Source organism: Cucumis melo, chromosome 4 (genome assembly GCF_025177605.1).
Source record: "Cucumis melo cultivar AY chromosome 4, USDA_Cmelo_AY_1.0, whole genome shotgun sequence".
Taxonomy (NCBI): Eukaryota; Viridiplantae; Streptophyta; class Magnoliopsida; order Cucurbitales; family Cucurbitaceae; genus Cucumis; species Cucumis melo.
In genome coordinates this window covers 31,685,884-31,703,291 of record NC_066860.1, presented here as the reverse complement: position 1 = coordinate 31,703,291, position 17,408 = coordinate 31,685,884, and the positions used below count along the sequence as shown (strand labels likewise).

The window sequence follows — 17,408 nt, the reverse complement described above, 5'->3', positions numbered from 1 at the left end:
TATTTTCTTTTCCTAATAATAAAAAACTAAACCTTTTAATCTAACATGAGCTGTGTAATGACATAAATCTACCTCTACCAATTTTATCCAAAAAAGCTACAAAATGATTTGTATGTGATAATTATTTTATTTAGAAAGCGGTTTATGAAATTATAACTTATATGTGAATTTCTTTATTTAGAAAATAGTTTAAATTTAGAAAATTGTGATTTATATGTGATAGTTTCTTTTATCTTGAAAATAATTATATAACTTAAAGAAATTATGATTTATATGTGATTTTTTTATTTAGAAAATTATGATTTGTTTGGGATTTTTCTTTTAAATTTAGAAACCAACTACTCTAGAATTTAGGAAATTATGATTTGTAAGTGATAATTTACATTTTATTTAGAAAGTGTTATATATATATATATATTTTTAAATAGTTTCAATTTTCTTTTATTTATATGATTTTTTCTTAAAATTAAAAAAATTATTATGTGATTATTTGGGGAGTAATTTAAAATTAAGAAAATAAGGATTTTTTTTTTACTTACACTTCCAAAGAGCTAAAAAGCATGAGAGTAACAACATGCTCTGATCTCTTTCGACGTGCTCATCGGCAATTTGAAGAACCCATTTCACCCTCAGGTTTTGGAGAATTTGGAAGAATAATGAGGAAATTCTGCCACAAATATTACATTAGAAGAAGTAAACAAATAGGAAATTCCTTAGCCATTAGCTGAGGGTGAGGAAAATGGATTACAATGCCACCCACTAGCCAAGTAACTGTAGTTCCAACTTTCCATTGCCCCACACAACAATCAATTTCCAATTCCATGCAATTGACTCGAAGCTTTGATTTGAGCTAAAAACCCATTTCCTTTTTTGGTTCTGCCATTAAAGAAGAGCCAATCGGACGCCCATTTTGTCTCATCTTCAAAAGGAATCATGGGTTGGAATCCCTCTGGTTTATCTCGCTTTGCAGTTTGAAGCGAAAAGTCAGCTCAACTACTGAACTCCTCTCCATAATTTGAAGCTGAAGGATCGAAATGGTTGATCTCCGCTCACTTTCCATTTCAGGCTTGGCGTTCAATTCTCCATCTGCTGTTTATAATTCCCATTTCTCCACTGGTTACAAGCTCAGTGACTTGGATTTGGGATGTAAAGCTTCTGTGTTTTCTCATCTGGGAAACGCCCAAACTGTAGATAGAAACAAACCCAGATGCCAAAAGCCAAAATTAATCTCCAATAAGATGTACAGAAAGCTATGTGTGATAGATTCCGAGTTCAATTGCAAGAATTTGGGGTTTTCCAAGACTCTACAATCGAGGAATATGAAGCCCAGAAGTTTAGGAGCTAAATTTGTGGATACAGGGTGTTCTGGGGCGAATTTGAGGACTGAAAAGTTCATTGTGAAGTCAAATGCGGCATTGGGTGTTGACGAAACTGTGGAGATAGATGGAACGGCAGGAGGCAAGGAGAAAAGCCTATATGATGCTATTGTTATTGGGTCAGGTATTGGGGGTTTGGTTGCTTCTACTCAATTAGCAGTGAAAGGAGCCAAGGTTTTGGTCTTAGAAAAGTATGTGATTCCTGGTGGGAGCTCTGGGTATTACCAGAAGGATGGGTATACTTTTGATGTTGGGTCTTCTGTAATGTTTGGTTTCAGTGATAAGGTCGGTTTTTGGAATCGAATTTAGAAGCTCTCCCTGCTACCCCTTTGTTAGTCTTTATTAGTTCATGAACTATTGTTGTTAATTAGCATTAGCATTTGGGGGGGGGGGGGGGGGGGGGGGGGGAGTCAATTGAGATGCCAAGCATGCTATGATTTAATTTTAATTTGTTCTCAAAGTGAGAGATGCATATGATTGATGTTCTTTGGATTGTAGTTTTGTATTGGTCTACCCTTTTGTTTTACCGTGATGATAGGGCTTCTTGGATTGAAATCCAACTTTCATCTTTCCGTCAGACCTTTTACGTTTTTGTTGATTCTTTATAGGGGTTTTCCTTTGTGTCTCTTTGGATATTTCATATATCAATGAAACTGCTTCTTAAAAAAACAAAAATTATGTTTAGGCCAATAGATCATCAAGTATACGCTAGAGGGCAAATCATGTGACAAAACTAGTCACCTCAATCCTTAATCCCTGGACGGAATAGTGAATGTTAGAAGTAGATTTTAAAGCTTACTTGCCTGGGAGGGAGCAGTGTACTTGTGTAAAGAGCCATGTAAGTATACCAATTAATGTGAACTTCAGCGATAATGGAAGCATACTAGTGAGTAAGGTTATCTTAAGTTCCTTAGCTTTAAGTGGAGGACGAGGCAAGTAGCAGAGAAAAAGTATATGCAAATTGGGTTAGATGAAGAACTCTCCGGTTTGTATGTATCTCTCCAAAAAAATCATTTCACAGATCTGAAGAGTGATTTTCTATGTTCCGACAATTGGACTCTTTTAACAATGATTATATCTTGCACACTTCATTCCATCTAATTGTTAGGTTGCTCCATATTTTTTATTTATATTTTTGATGTCAGAGCTGTGTTCTGCTGTCTGTTAATGCAACTTTAATCTTTCATTCATGAGTTATTGGACATTGCTGTAGTTTTGTGTTCATTTTGAGTCATTTGGTTGGTAGTCTTCTTAGGTCTTTATTCAACGAATATCGTGGGCAGGGAAATCTAAATTTAATTACACAAGCTTTGTCAGCCGTTGGTTGTGAGATGCAAGTGATACCTGATCCAACCACTGTTCATTTCCATCTACCAACTAACCTTTCAGTACGGATTCACAGAGAATACAGTGAGTTTATTGCAGAACTTGTCAGCAATTTTCCCCATGAAAAAGATGGAATCCTCAAATTTTATGGGGATTGTTGGAAGGTTAGTTTCCATTGAGATGACTGCATCTTCCTCCAGATTTCTATCTCCACGACCATTGACTCACATGATGAGCTTGATTGCATGTGTAGATATTCAATGCTTTAAACTCATTGGAACTAAAATCACTGGAGGAGCCAATATATCTTTTTGGACAGTTCTTTCAGAAGCCTCTTGCATGCCTGACACTTGGTAATGATGTCTTTATTTATTTATTAATTTTTAATTATTGCAATCACAGTAAGATTTTTGTAGGTTGAAATAACCAATAAAGAATATAATGGAATCTTTAATTAGATTTTTGCTGCATTCATACTACTCCTCAACGCCCCCCACCCACATGATATTTTCCATCTAAGAAGAAATGCTCTGCTGCTTATTTGCTAAGCAGTCAATTTTCTTTGAATGCGTTGGCTGCATTCTACTGCACGGCATAGAAATCACAATTACTTTTCATTCTTATCACCTATGCTCATTCATTAACTTACATGTAAAATATTTAAATATATTTGCATTGCAGCATATTACTTGCCTCAAAATGCTGGAGACTTGGCTCGGAAGTACATTAAGGATCCCCGTCTGTTGTCCTTTATTGATGCAGAGGTGAGCCTAGAGAATTGATTAAGAATATTTGTTAGTTTGTTATTGTTTATTTAGAAATTATAGGGTTTTCTTTTCCTACTCCATACATTTATCCAGACACTAATCTATATGTGGTGGTTTTCAGTGTTTTATCGTTAGCACAGTGAATGCTTTGCAAACACCAATGATAAATGCGGCCATGGTAAGACTTAATGAGTTGTGGTCAACCTTTTACTTCAGTTCTTTAATCTGTCTCGATTCACTGAATGCTGTCTGCTTCAGGTTTTATGTGACAGGCATTTTGGTGGGATAAATTACCCTATTGGTGGTGTTGGTGGAATTGCAAAGTCCTTGGCAAGGGGACTGGTTGATCATGGAAGCTCAATAATGTACAAAGCAAATGTGACAAAGATAATAACTGAAAATGGCAAAGCTGTGAGTATTTATTTTCAGCATATTACAATTCAAAAAAGGGATTGAGATTTCCTTTGACTTCAGAAAATATTATTGTTGTCTTAACTAGTTGGGTTATGCTCGACTTAGTTATATGTTTAGATTTGTGTTTATTGTGTCCAGTTTTATTATTTACTTGGTTTATTTTGTAGGTAGGCGTGAAGCTGTCTGATGGAAGGGAGTTCTTTGCTAAAACTATTGTATCGAATGCTACTAGATGGGATACCTTTGGTTAGTTCTTCTCAAGTTCTGTAGCAGAATTTTTACTATATTGCTTGGCTGATTGTTTCATCTCTCTCTCATGTCCTTACCAGATTCTAGTAATTACTGAATATGTAAGAGCTTTGTTTTATTTAAGGAAAGCTGTTGAAAGGAGTGGACCTTCCCAAGGAAGAGGAGAACTTTCAGAAACTTTATGTTAAGGCCCCATCTTTCCTTTCAATTCATATGGGAGTGAAAGCTGAGGTTTTACCGCCGGATACAGATTGTCACCATTTTGTGCTTGAGGTAGTGGATGCTCTTGCTAGTTGTAATCTTCAACAATTTCAGTTAATTTCTCATGGAATTGCTGTGGAACCGATTGTTTCCTTCTTTCTTGTTGTATTATTAGAGTGATTGGAGAAGGTTAGAGGAGCCATATGGAAGCATCTTTCTGAGCATCCCGACTGTTCTTGATCCATCATTAGCTCCAGATGGACGTCATATTCTTCACATTTTTACTACTTCTTCCATGGAGGATTGGGAGGTGAGTTTAATTTTCTTAATAAGTTCATATTTAATTAATTTTAAAAACAAACATTTGGTAATGAAGTTTCAGTTGTCGCACTCTAATAATATTTGTGCATAACGGATGCCCACTAATATGCGGAGTCCCCTCCACAAAGCCAGTTTGGTAAACAATAAGAATTTTAAGCTATTAAAATTTTCAACCTGACTACCCGAGAGCTTGAATCTAGAACATTAGAAAACTCTTGTAAATGACAATAGACACTCAAATCATGGCAAATCTTACCACCAGGGCATTCCTTGATTTTTAGTAATAGTCTTTGATTTCGTCTCCCATCTTCCTGTTTTTCACACTCCACATGATTAGTTGTTTCTTCCTACACCAGGGGCTCTCCAGGGAAGAGTACGAAGCAAAGAAGGCGCTGATAGCAGATGGAATTATCACTAGACTCGAGAAGAAGCTATTTCCAGGGTTAAAATCATCTATTGATTTTATGGAGGTATAAGTTAGGTTCTAATTTTCTACTAAACAATCTTGCTGATTTTTAAAAGCATCAATGAATGGGGAATGTTTGCCACCTAAAGCTGAACCATACCTTACAGAATAGCATGGTGCATTTGTAAAAATCCGAATTAATTGTTGAAGAAGTTTGTCGCAACATGAATGATAATAATTAAAACAGTGAGTTATATTATCCAGTAGCCATGTGAACTTTGTGGGAGTATACTATTCCTTCTGATTATGTTTCATGAAAGGACCTACACATTCATCTTTCCATATGCAGGGCACCAAATCTCATCGGTCTAATTGTTTATTTTATTTTTCTTGATCAATGAGGCTGTATTATTTTATCTTTTAATAATGCCCACCTTGGTACTTGCACGTGATGTTGAAAATTGTGGAATTGGAACGTACACTTCAAGTTGAATATCGTGAAAATATTACTTTTTTCTGGTTAGAAGCTTTAATCATCCCGTTAAAGTTGATTGTGACTTCTTGTAACATTCATAAGCACAGTACTAGATTGCATTAACTTGAGGCCATAGAGTAACTCTGAATGATATGTTGGTTGAAAATTTTCTGAAACGATGACAGGTTGGGACGCCAAAGACACACAGGCGATTCCTAGCCCGTGATAATGGTACCTATGGACCAATGCCACGAGGCACTCCTAAGGGATTGCTTGGAATGCCATTTAATACAACTGTGAGTTGATCGAATGCTAACCTCTCGTCTATGTTCTTTTTTTACATCCAACTGAAGGGCCACCAATGATTACCTGCAGGGTATAGATGGGCTGTATTGTGTTGGTGATAGTTGCTTTCCTGGCCAAGGAGTAATTGCTGTAGCCTTTTCCGGAGTGATGTGTGCACACCGAGTAGCTGCAGATATTGGTGAGCTATAGACCATGATTTAATTTTCCAGATTCTTGGTGATTATTTACCAACACAGGTAGTCTATCGAAACAATTTTAGCTCAATCAATACAAAGAGATTAAATAACAATTGCAGTTAGGTATGACATACTTTAAGATCTGAACTTCTTCGTTGGTTGTCATCCCGGAAATGAATTGCTTGTTTAATGGACCACACAACACATTGCTTCAAGTTCTAACTTGTCAACGTCATGTAGTTTCTTCTTAGTTAGGCTAGACTTTCACAACCTCCTGATTCTTTCTACTTTGACAGGGCTTGAAAAGAAGTCCCCCATTTTGGATGCGGCCCTTCTTCGGCTACTTGGTTGGTTGAGGACCTTGGCCTGAATTTTGATGTGAGAATGCACCATCTTCTTCGTGCCATAATAGTTTTCAAGGGTCAGCCGTGTAACAGCTGCGGCAATAGTTTTTTAGAGATAGAGCACTAGTAGGCAGGCTCATATTCATACATTTACAATAATCAATTTGGCGTTGAACAAAACAGGTGTACCAAAAAAGAACATTTGAACTGAATGTTTCTCTTATAGAAAGAAGAAAAAAGAAAAGTTCTCCCAACATTCTATGTTCACGGATTGGAACTAAACTCTACTGTTTCAGGCTACTATATTTAGGTGTTCAACTATTCTAGCTAGATGCCGAAGTGGAAAACACCTCCATGAGCAAGCCATATTGATGAAAATATGTTTGTTTTGCCTTTGATGTGATCAACCATCGGCAGCAGGTAAGTTTCCTTTTTCTCTTGGGAGTACACAATACCAAGAAAGTTTCCAAAATGGAGATTCTTACTATATGGTTAGACCTTGCATCTCAAATTCAAGCTCAAGTAAGCCAATGCTCTGATTGTTCTTCTAGCAAATTACCCTCTGAGAAAATCTTTTGTATCAACTCCCTGAGTGAAGCCTCATCCTCCTCAGTGAAATGTAAGCCAAGAGACGATACCCGAAAACCATGGCTATTAGTGCAGTAACTTCAACTACCCCGTTGTCCATTTTCATACCGTTTACAGCGGGTATGATGTTGTTGTACTGCACCTTTAGAAGGAGCTTGTATGTGTGATAGTTGAAAGACAAATAGCGGATCCAAGCTACGAACACTGGAACTTTCTGCAAAAATTTCTTTGATGTGTGAATGCTCGTGGAGGAAAATGTTTTTCTTTTTTAGAAAAGAAATTTATTTATATTTTTTGAAGGTTAAAATATCATTTCAAATCTTGTAGTTGCTTATTCTATTTTGGTTAGGTGTTTGTAAAAATTTTGTTTCTATTTATACATTGCACAAATAAGTTTTTATTGTTGGATCTACTTTCATAGCCCAGACTAAAAATTTAGTTTGTTCAATATATATAAACTAAAGCAAAACTTTCATAGCCGTATAGATTAAAACAAAATCACATGTAAAGGTCGTAACAATATATAAAAACTTACTATGGTTAACATATGTTAAAGTTTAGTTTCTATGCCTTAAGTGAATCATGTTTTTAGTCTTTAACAGATACTATAAACACAACGTTGTTCAAAGCAACTGAACTAGAATTAATATTGTCAGAAGAAACAAGTTAGTTACCTGTACGAAGAATCCACCAGCGAGCATGAAGGTCATGACGGTGACAGAAGCCAAAGTCGTGGCCTTCTTGACATCCATGAGCGTAGCTCCAATCGCCAAGCCAAGGCCCTACATGGTAAAAAAGAATTCTTCCTTCAAATCACTGTTCGAAAACAAAACCAAATAAGCTCGAGAGAAGAAGAAGGAAGGCAAACCTGAGCAGCCACAATGGAGAGGAAGATGGTGACCATGGTGAGGAAAAAGGGAGCAGCGCTAAGCCTTAAGCCAGCCATGAAGTAAACAACAAGAAGGAAAAGGATAGGCAACAAGAGATCAAGAGGAAGATCACTGGTGGTTCTTGCCAAAAAATAAGCACTCAATCTATACATATCAGCTGCTCTTTCTTTGCTTAACATTGCTCTCTCTTGTGGGAATGTGAATATTGCTGTGAATACTGGGAAGAACCCCCAGAATACTGCTATGAAGAACAATAGCCCAGCCTACACAAAATGCAAATCCAATCTTTTGAGTTATACAAACAACAAAATCATATCATACGATCTATGGCTAAGGTCCGTGATTCAATTACTTGTACTAAAAATGATCATCGATAATAATCGTATAAGTTAGAAGGTTTAACTTTTATCATTTGAGAAATTAAGCTAACTCGATCGAAGCATGCAAATAATTTAATCATAATCACGTGCATGAACATAAAATCGAACCTTCCCCAAGGAAGAAAAAATAATCGTTCAAATTTGAAGTTTGAAGTTTGGAGGAAGTTGAATTACCTGATCTTGCAAGCCTTTTGGACTTCTACTTTCGGATTGCCACCAGAGTAACCCTAGAATTATGGCGGTGGCAAGAACTTGAGTGATTCTCAACCAGCTGAAGTACTCATGGCGTCTTTCTTTGATTCCTCTTCGGAACAGTATCGAATATTGTTCCCACCAACTCGCTCCCCATTGCCTTCTCGAACTCGATACCTTCGATTTCATCTCTTCGTCTAGCGTCAGAGGTGTCAGCATTTTCCTCTTTTCCTTCTCTGCAACTCTCGTCTCGTAAGCCTCCACCAGATACTGCTTTACATTATTGTATATTCAAATCAAACCTTAGCTTTCTCTACTCTTTTTTGGATTTTGAATTTTATTTCTCTTTGCAACTATGTTACTCTGGTTTCACCGGTGAACGTGTTCTTATTGTGAAAGTGTACGAACTATCCATTGAAATGTCTAAAATTTGTTATCTAACACTTTAATCACCAAGTACTGAGAGTTGTCTTTCTCTTCCTTGTTCTATTTCAGAAAATAAGTGGGATTGGTAAGTTGACTCTCCAAGAAGGTTTAACAAAGTTATGGGAACGGGATAGAATCAAATCATGTTTCAGATGAAGAGTTCAAAGAGAAATTATAGAATAGTGGCGCCGTGCCTTGAAAACTGGAAAAGTGGACCAGGGGTAATAGTGGAAGTGTTGGCTAGTTTGGGAAGGGTAACTTGATATGCGTTCTAGAAAATTATTATCTTAAGTAGTTGATATAGTTCAGACAAATATTTTATGAGATTTGGGTGATATTCAATTCTACTATAGAAATTCTAGTTAACTGGACTCTAGTACAATCAGGTTGTTTCAAAGTGAACTGTAATCATATTAACATCAAATCTAAAGAGTTCAGGATTTTAGCTTCATTTCTTGAAACATACCTCCTGCACAAGAGTTGGAGAAGGTCTATCCTGCCTACTGTCAGCCTCGGAATTCTCCATTTGCACCTTATCCTCTAGCTCTGATGGAACAGACACATCACTCAGGTTGCCATTTGCAAGGTCAAGCAAGAACTCTGCTGGGTTCATTGCAATAAGTGGAGAACATCCTATAGATGCGAAATAGTTCATTGCTTCCGCTGCTTTGCCATAATAGATCAAGCTTCCCTTCCCAAGAAGAATTAGCTTGTCAAATTTGTGAAATAGCCTGCTTGATGGCTGATGAATCGTTGTCACCACGGTCTTCCCAGCCTGCAATGGAAGAACAACTTTATCACTATATGTTGGAACCAATCAGGAAAACAGAAGAAGAATGTTGCAGGTAGTTATATACTTCAGCTATCTCATGTAAAATCTGAACAATTCTCAATGCAGTTGTAGAATCCAGGCCCGAAGTAGGTTCATCAAGAAACAATAGAGAGGGATTGATTATTATCTCATTGCCTATAGAGACCCTACGTCTTTCTCCACCTGAAACCCCACGGACAAAGGAGCCACCAATCATCGTATCCTGGCACCTGCCGAGGCTAAATTGATGAGCATCTATTCCAGAAGAGTGTAACGTCTTATGCTTTAGTTAGAAAGAGCTGAGAAGCTTACCTTTCAAGTCCCAGCTCGTAGATGACATCAATAGCACGCTTTTCCTTTTGCTCTTTCGTTAATGTATTTGGCAATCGAAGCAAAGCTGCATATCTCAATGTTTCTTTCACTGTCAGGTGGGGAAATAGAACATCCTCCTGCATCACGAATCCTATCCTGTAACGGTATTTTATTTTGTCAGGATCAAAAATAGTTTTCTAATTACCCATCTACGTCATTATTCTTTAATTGGATCAGTATCTGAAGTAGACCATGGACTTTGTCTAGTAATCTTGCCTGCTTTTCAGGAACTTATTGTATGATTGATCATTGTAAGTAATGGAACCACCAGCTGTAGACCGTATGAGCCGCCCTCCAAGCAGATTGAGTAACGTTGTCTTGCCACTTCCTGAAGGTCCCATTAAGGCCAGAACTTCACCTGGGTTTACCTGACCGGTAATCCCATATAGGATCTCCTTCTCCACATTTGTTCGCAATCCTTTTATGATTACTTTATAAGTAACATCCTTGAACTGAAAATTATTTCATCCAGACAACAGGATGAACTGAGTTCAGTAAAAGTTACAGAAAAGCCTTATTCACCATATTTTAGAGAGAAGATTCAACTCGAGTTAGATCAGATGGTTATATTTTCCAAAAGATATGTAAGTAGGTTAGTATATTAACCCTTATTTCCCTCTACAAAGTGATGCGTTGTTTAGCTTCTTTGAGCCCTTAAACAACCTGATTGTGGTTGTGCATGGACTTAAATGTTTTAAAAAATCAGCTAGTCCAAAATTCCTAGAGGACAGGAATTCTTTTCAAGTTTTTTATTTGATCTTTTTGGATCTTATTATGTTCTCTCATTTAGGTGGAAAGATGGGATGAGTCTTGTACATGAATTGTCATATAAAATGAAACTTTGTACAAGACTGAACCTGACCATGCTATAATTTGCATGCTAGCTTAGCCATGTTCTATGTGGTTTGTGCTTTTATCTCTCTACATCAACCTCCCTGTCTTTTTCCTGTCCAAATAGATAGACATAAATTCATTTGCTATCAGCAAAACAACATACAATTCTGAACACTTTCATTTTTTTTGGTTGTTAAAGATTTGTTGGACATTTATTCTGGGAGAAATCACTTTATTATGAAAGTACACTTTATTTACCTTGAGGTGAATGGGCATGGTTGGTTCTGTTTGAAATCTGGTCTTGCATGTTCCTGCTTCGGCATCCTCTGCTGCTATATTATATGCATATAGATGTTAAACGGTTGAATTGGGAAATTTACCCCCAAGATACTTGATTCTTGAAACATGGAACTACAATTATTAATATTTTTTACTATGAGAAACCAACTTCTATTTAGAATGATTAAAATGGGTATGAAAAAGCTAAACAGAAAAGATAAATATACTGATAACTTGCCGAATAAGAAAATACAAAGAACACCCCAAGTTCCTCGAGGAACTTCGACCTCTCCCTTCCAAGTAATCCCAAACTTAAACAAGTAAACCATTGATTACATTTTTCCTCGCTGATTCATCTATGTTTAACCAACTTCTATGACCAATTAGTTTGCTAGTGACTGGCATACACTCAGTGTCCTCAATAGCCTTTGGGTAACTAATAATGGACTAAAAGCAGGGGAAGGACCATGAGAGGTAAAAAAAAAACAGTAATCTAAGTAAGAGTCAGAAAGTGTAAAAAATGTCAATTAGATATACAGGGAAGCAGTCAAAGGTAGGTAGGGAATTTGAGCATATAAAAATGAAATTGAAGTCTTCAAGGACTTGACTTTTCCATTAAATAACACAAAATGTTTCTAAATTTGTGGGCCCCGGTCACTCTGCTGATTTGATGATGAGTACCAACTAATAGTCTTTTCCTTTTCAAGTTTGGTGTAAAATACCAATCAAAAACACATTGATTCTCCTAAATTAGGCCAATCCCCACCCCTCACCCCTCCAAAAAAAAAAAAAAGTAAAAAAAAAAAAAAAGCAAGCCAAGACAAAAAATGGCTGGTTGGTCAGTGAGTGTAGCAGCATACGGTTTTAAAAAATGTAAAGAAGGGTGAAAAACACACTACACCTAGTTTTTGCTCCAGAATCTTTAGATACAGTGAGTGAAAAAGATGAAATGCTGTAAACTCCAAAATTGTACTTCAGTACTTGAATTCCGGGGATTATTAATCATAGAGCCAAACGTACAGAAAAACATTGTCTATTTTTTTTTGTTTTCTATGGTTATTTTTCAAGATTTAAGTATTATGATTATTAATTTTGGTATGAGATTATCACAGCAAGCGCTTACTTTCCCATGCTAGCTTACTTATAAAATTTAGAAAAATACTTGGGTGAATCAAACATCATTAATCTTTATGCATCCTATCAAATTGTCACCGTAAAAGGCTAGGCATACACAACTAGAAGATTTGAGTACTTTTATTGCCACAATTATGTCGAGTTTTCCCATCGTAAAGGAAACCATGATACTTTCTTTATCAAAATAAAGGGGGACCAGAAAGATGAATGTAGGTTTCTAGCAAACTCTTCTCAAGGTTTTAAACAAAAGAGTTCCGGAATCTTGTGGGAGGGATGGGTCCCATACCCCAACGGTCTCTCATCTTCCTTTTTGTTCACTTTCCTCAAAACTCTTTCTGGTTTAACACATTGTGTGAAACATATCAAAAAGTAGGAAGAAAAAACATGAACAGGAAATGCAAGTAGATGGTGAAGATCATGACGACGACGACAATGACGAATTTTTGACGATATGTATTATAATTAAAGCATATCCTAATCTCATGAATGTTCATGTCATTAAAAAAAAAAAAAAAAAAACTCATGAATGTTCATTTGTGTTCTTGTTTGAGGGAATTTCATTCTATAATTTTAACTCAGTTTCTTTGTATAAGAGCTATCCTCTATATTCTATACTCTTGAAAATTTATTGTGTGGACCATATAAAAAAAGTAGGAAGAAAAACATGAACAGGAAATGAAAGTAGATGGTGAAGATGGTGATGGTGATGACGAATCTTCAGTGATATGTGTATTATAACTAAAGCATTTCCTTATCTCATGAATATTCATTTGTGTTCTTGTTTGAGTGAATTTCATTCTAAAATTTTATCCGTTTCTTTTCATTGTAAAGAGCTATACTAAATTTTAAGATTGATTGAGGATTACTTACGTATATCTTCATCACTGAATGGCTTGAAATCTCCAATTTCATCAGGTGGCAAAGTGAAGCCTGTGAAGGAGAATGACAATCCCAAGCTCGCACTTGAAGCTCTACTAAGAGCTGCACCACTCCCCAAATCATCCAAATCCAGCTTCAGCTGTGCACTCCTAGACTTCCTGATATGTGTGTTTCGACCACCGCCGCTACCACTGCCACGCCCCGGTGAAGGAGCTGTCAACGTCTGCTTGCTGGACTTCCTCGACAGAGTTGTGCTGCCACTCTCTCCCACCACCCCATTCGCCTCGGTGCTCGACATCGGTGACTTGAATGCCGCTGCCACCTTCTCCAACAATTGATCAGATTTCGTCCTCGCTAGACCCAATGAGCTTGTCTTCTCCATATTGCTCTCCAACTTCCCTAGCTAGTTATGATATATAGATATACATATATATATATACATAACATGAAGAGAGTGTTGACATAAAGTATTGGTTTGTTGACATTCATCATTGTTGTAAAGAAGAAATGTTTATTTAGTTCATATTGACCTTACCTTTTTTGTGATGTTGAAGGAGAGTGGAAATTCAGAAGTGAAGAAGTTAGAGAGAGAGAGAAAGAAGTGGTTCAATCTATTGCACCTTCAATGGTGCACATTCACTTCTTATATAAAGAGCAATAAGAGGAAGAAACAGTTTGTTTTTTAGTACCAATAATACCCTTATGTTAAATGGCATATGACAATTTTGCCTAATATTCCATATTTGTGCCCATGATATTAATAGACTTTTAGTTTTTAAAAGGAGAAACATTTTGTACCATCTCATCAAGCATCAATCATTCTCAAACAACCCTATCATCGTAACCGTACACGTGTTTCGTATCTTTCGTATCCTAAGAGATCTATTTCATTTTCAAGCAATTTTCAATGAACTAATATAGTACATTGCCTTTGGTACAATATCACACACCACAATTTCATTATAAATATGTAGGGCTAATTATAGTTTTCAATATCTAATACTTAAAACTATATGAAATTTCAAATTGGATTATAATAAACTTATATGTCCAAACATTAAGGATTAAAACAATATGCGTCTATATATATATATATATTTCTCTCGATGCTATCATGCTGACACAAGTTTTTGCTTTCTAAGTTAGGATTTTTTAGTGTAATTATCAAGGTAAAGTTTTAAACATTAACCGAAGAGTATAGTTAATTTGTAAGAATGTTTTGAAAGAGTTTCTCAGAGCATTTGGGTGAGAATCAAAATATTTGTGTGTTGAGAGTCTTGAGGTCCTTTTTGGTGGCCAAATGTGAGGCCATGCTTTCTTCTTACATTACCTCTTCACCAAGGAATTGAACAAAAACTGTTGGAACTTTGTTTTGATCCACTTGATGTTTACATTTTTATTGAATTATGATACATTATCTTGTGCATCTATGCAACAACCAAGGGACCCTTTGTTGTGTCTGAAAATACAAGACGTTGAACATATTTAGATAATCATGTTTGTTTTATAAAATTATTTGGTTTTGTAGAATTTCTTTTACAACATAAATGTGAAGTTATACAAAAATTATGTTTTCAAATATATCAAAATGAACTAACTTGTTTATAAAGTACAACAAAATTTTACTTTTTATCTGTAATAAACTGTGGTGGATGTTAGTCTATCAGAGTAGAGACATTTATCACAAATAAAAAGTAAAATTTTACCATATTTATAAACATTTATAATATCTTTTATTATTCAAAACAATTTTCCTATTAAATATTTCAATAATATTCTACGTACCATATTCAGATAATTTATATATTAATTTAATATAATTTCAATTGATATAATATTTCTGTGTCCTTAATAATCTAATATTTTATTATTCTTATGAATTCCGTTTATATTACTTTTACATTTTATTTTGTAAAATAAAGTAATTTTATATTGTTTTTGACTTTTAAAAAAGGTATGGTATTAAATATTAAATGATGGAGTTTTACTCGAATTTACTTTTTTTATAAAAAGATAATTGTATCGATACTAAATTAGTTTAAATATATAAAACTATTTAAAATATTTAAAAATATAAAAAAAATACGGTAAATCTATTTGTGATAAACACACATATAGTAATTTATCTTGATTTATTACAGTCTATCGTAAATAGACCGATAGACTGCAATATTTTACTATATTTGAAAATAAACCTTTTAGATCAAGTTACATCTATACATTATCGATGTGTGACAGTCTTTTTTCTTCCTCTTCTAAACATTGGATGATCACTCTTGTTAAAGTAAATTAAAAAGAAAACCTTACAATTTAAATAGAATTTATTTTATATGTAAATGAAAAGAAATAAGAACATTTAATTGAATAGAGTTGTTTCTTGTTGATTTATTTTAATTATATAATGAATAAAGAAAAACAAATACAATAGATAATTATATGTTCTCAACGTAAAAATACATAATTAAATCATATAAAACACTCTTAAAATGTTTTCTATAATTCAAACATAGTAGAGTAGATAAGACACCAATTTACCATTTTAAAAATCGTCGATGGTCTCGTATTTAAATCTTGTTATATTATTAAATTATAAAAATAAATGTATTTATTTCACATTTCAAAATATTATATCTTTAGATATGCACCAAATGATTAAGCAACTAAAATTGGGGTTAATAATTTGGTTCAATAATATTTTTTGTGATCAATAAAAGAATGAGTGGTGCCATTAAGATCTTATCCACTCATTATTAAACACATATCTCTCCTTCTTTAATGCTCCATATCATTTCTCTGTGTCTACAACTTTTCTTCTCCTAATTAAATTCTCATCCAAATTGTTGGATTAAATTATATTTTAATCACTAACTATAGTATAATAATCAAGAGTCAAATGTATTTAAATCCAAATAGTAATAAGATGAATACACACGATATTCATAGCGATAGTTATTAAAGATCAAATCGAATATAGTCCAATTGACATATCACCTTTATTAAAAAAAAATTACGTCTTTTTTTAATACTATTACAAGTAGAGAGCGGTAAACTCATTTCATATAAAACGTCTTGTTTTAGTAAAGTACATATAGAAAAAAATTTGAACTACAAGCCTGATGTTAGTCACATAAACACGAATTAACTCGTGCTGGTTATTTCATATGAAATGTTAAATATTGAAATAATCAAATAACATATAAAATATAGAAGAAAGAAACTTAGTGAAAGAACATGATTTGTTTAATTAGTTACTAACTTACATTAAATTATACAAAGCTATATGAAGCACTCACAAAGATTTGACTCAAAATAGCATATAATGGAGATATAGGTTTTTTTTTTTTTTTTTTTTCTTTTTCCTTTGACCCTTTTCATAATTAATGTATTTATTATTGTCCATAAAGCTTAGTGAAATGGAGACATAGTTTTGACTCTTTTATTTTTTATTTTTTATTTTTATTATTATTTTTAGATAGTTTTGTCCCTTTTCATAATTAATTTAAAAAAGTAACACATTCTCGATTCTAAGCTGAATATAGCTTTTGTGAAAGTAAACTTAGTTTTCCATCCTAATTGAGTAAAATATAACGTACATACTTTCAAATTTTAAAAGTATAAATTAGATTTCTCAATTTTAATCTTTCAATTTAGTTTTTCCGTAAATCATGAATTTTAAAAAGTGTTTTATAGTCTATGTTTCACGTACTAAAACATCATTCAAATTGCTTAATAAATATTTGGTTTATTTAACACCGAATCCTATATATACATAAAATTAAATGTTTAGAAATCTGAAATTTAAATTTAAATTTACATCCAATTCATAATTTTATTAGTCTTTGGTTTAAACTTTAAATTAAAATAATAATAATGAGTGAGGAGTGATGTGCAAAAAATGACAAATTTGGGAACCAAACAAGCACTTGGAAATGTCTTTTGGTTGGGTGATTGTTCATCCTCCACCCACCACAATCTGCCACGTTTCACTCTTCTTTTTTCTTTTTATTATTTTATCCTTTATATATATATATATATATATAATCAAGAATAAATGTAACATTAGCTTAACAAAAGAGAAAAAAAAAACCCACATAGTTAAAATAGTTCCACTAAATCTTAAGTTAAATATAATCTATTATTAATTAATTCATGAATATATTTGATGTTAAAAATTGTGTATAATTCTTATTTTGTAACGTTTCAGAATTTATAACATATTACATAATACACATTTTTAAAAATAATTGAATTTTTGCATTACA

The 17,408-nt window shown here is 34.0% G+C and overlaps 2 protein-coding genes across 4 annotated transcripts; one reads left to right on the top strand and one right to left on the bottom strand.

The window, feature by feature from the left end:
- Positions 1-644: 644 nt before the first annotated feature.
- LOC103486713 (prolycopene isomerase, chloroplastic) lies at positions 645-6,615 on the top strand. Its single transcript, XM_008444750.3, has 13 exons — positions 645-1,661; positions 2,660-2,866; positions 2,956-3,055; positions 3,384-3,466; positions 3,591-3,647; positions 3,728-3,880; positions 4,051-4,129; positions 4,257-4,405; positions 4,509-4,643; positions 5,011-5,124; positions 5,721-5,831; positions 5,911-6,019; positions 6,314-6,615. Exons 1-13 carry the CDS (start codon positions 1,035-1,037, stop codon positions 6,385-6,387), a joined length of 1,998 nt encoding a protein of 665 aa, XP_008442972.2. The 5' UTR covers positions 645-1,034; the 3' UTR covers positions 6,388-6,615.
- Positions 5,674-13,844, bottom strand: LOC103486712 (ABC transporter G family member 22). Of its 3 annotated transcripts, none has more exons than XM_051084086.1 (11): positions 13,682-13,844; positions 13,138-13,549; positions 11,113-11,183; positions 10,237-10,472; positions 9,961-10,116; positions 9,695-9,878; positions 9,304-9,612; positions 8,394-8,681; positions 7,818-8,102; positions 7,624-7,731; positions 5,674-7,163 (listed from the first exon to the last, which is right to left on the bottom strand). In XM_051084086.1, the coding sequence occupies exons 2-11, from the start codon at positions 13,526-13,528 to the stop codon at positions 6,942-6,944; spliced, it is 2,250 nt and encodes a 749-aa protein (XP_050940043.1). In that variant the 5' UTR covers positions 13,529-13,549; positions 13,682-13,844; the 3' UTR covers positions 5,674-6,941. The 3 variants fall into 3 exon arrangements, with proteins under 3 accessions (XP_050940043.1, XP_008442970.2, XP_050940044.1); XM_008444748.3 differs by having other exon boundaries at positions 11,113-11,186; positions 13,682-13,843; XM_051084087.1 differs by lacking the exon at positions 13,682-13,844 and adding an exon at positions 10,883-10,966 and having other exon boundaries at positions 13,138-13,216.
- Between the last annotated feature and the right edge of the window lie 3,564 nt (positions 13,845-17,408).

Bases quoted from the DNA above. Each gene is read 5' to 3' on its own strand.
- LOC103486713 (XM_008444750.3), top strand. From the start codon at position 1,035: ATGGTTGATCTCCGCTCACTTTCCATTTCAGGCTTGGCGTTCAATTCT. The intron at 4,406-4,508 runs GTAGTGGATGCT...TTGTATTATTAG, and splicing joins GTCACCATTTTGTGCTTGAG to AGTGATTGGAGAAGGTTAGA. The intron at 6,020-6,313 runs GTGAGCTATAGA...CTACTTTGACAG, and splicing joins CCGAGTAGCTGCAGATATTG to GGCTTGAAAAGAAGTCCCCC.
- LOC103486712 (XM_008444748.3), bottom strand. From the start codon at position 13,528: ATGGAGAAGACAAGCTCATTGGGTCTAGCGAGGACGAAATCTGATCAA. The intron at 10,473-11,112 runs GTAAATAAAGTG...AATAATTTTCAG, and splicing joins CCATGCCCATTCACCTCAAG to TTCAAGGATGTTACTTATAA. The intron at 10,117-10,236 runs GCAAGATTACTA...ATACCGTTACAG, and splicing joins AATAAGTTCCTGAAAAGCAG to GATAGGATTCGTGATGCAGG.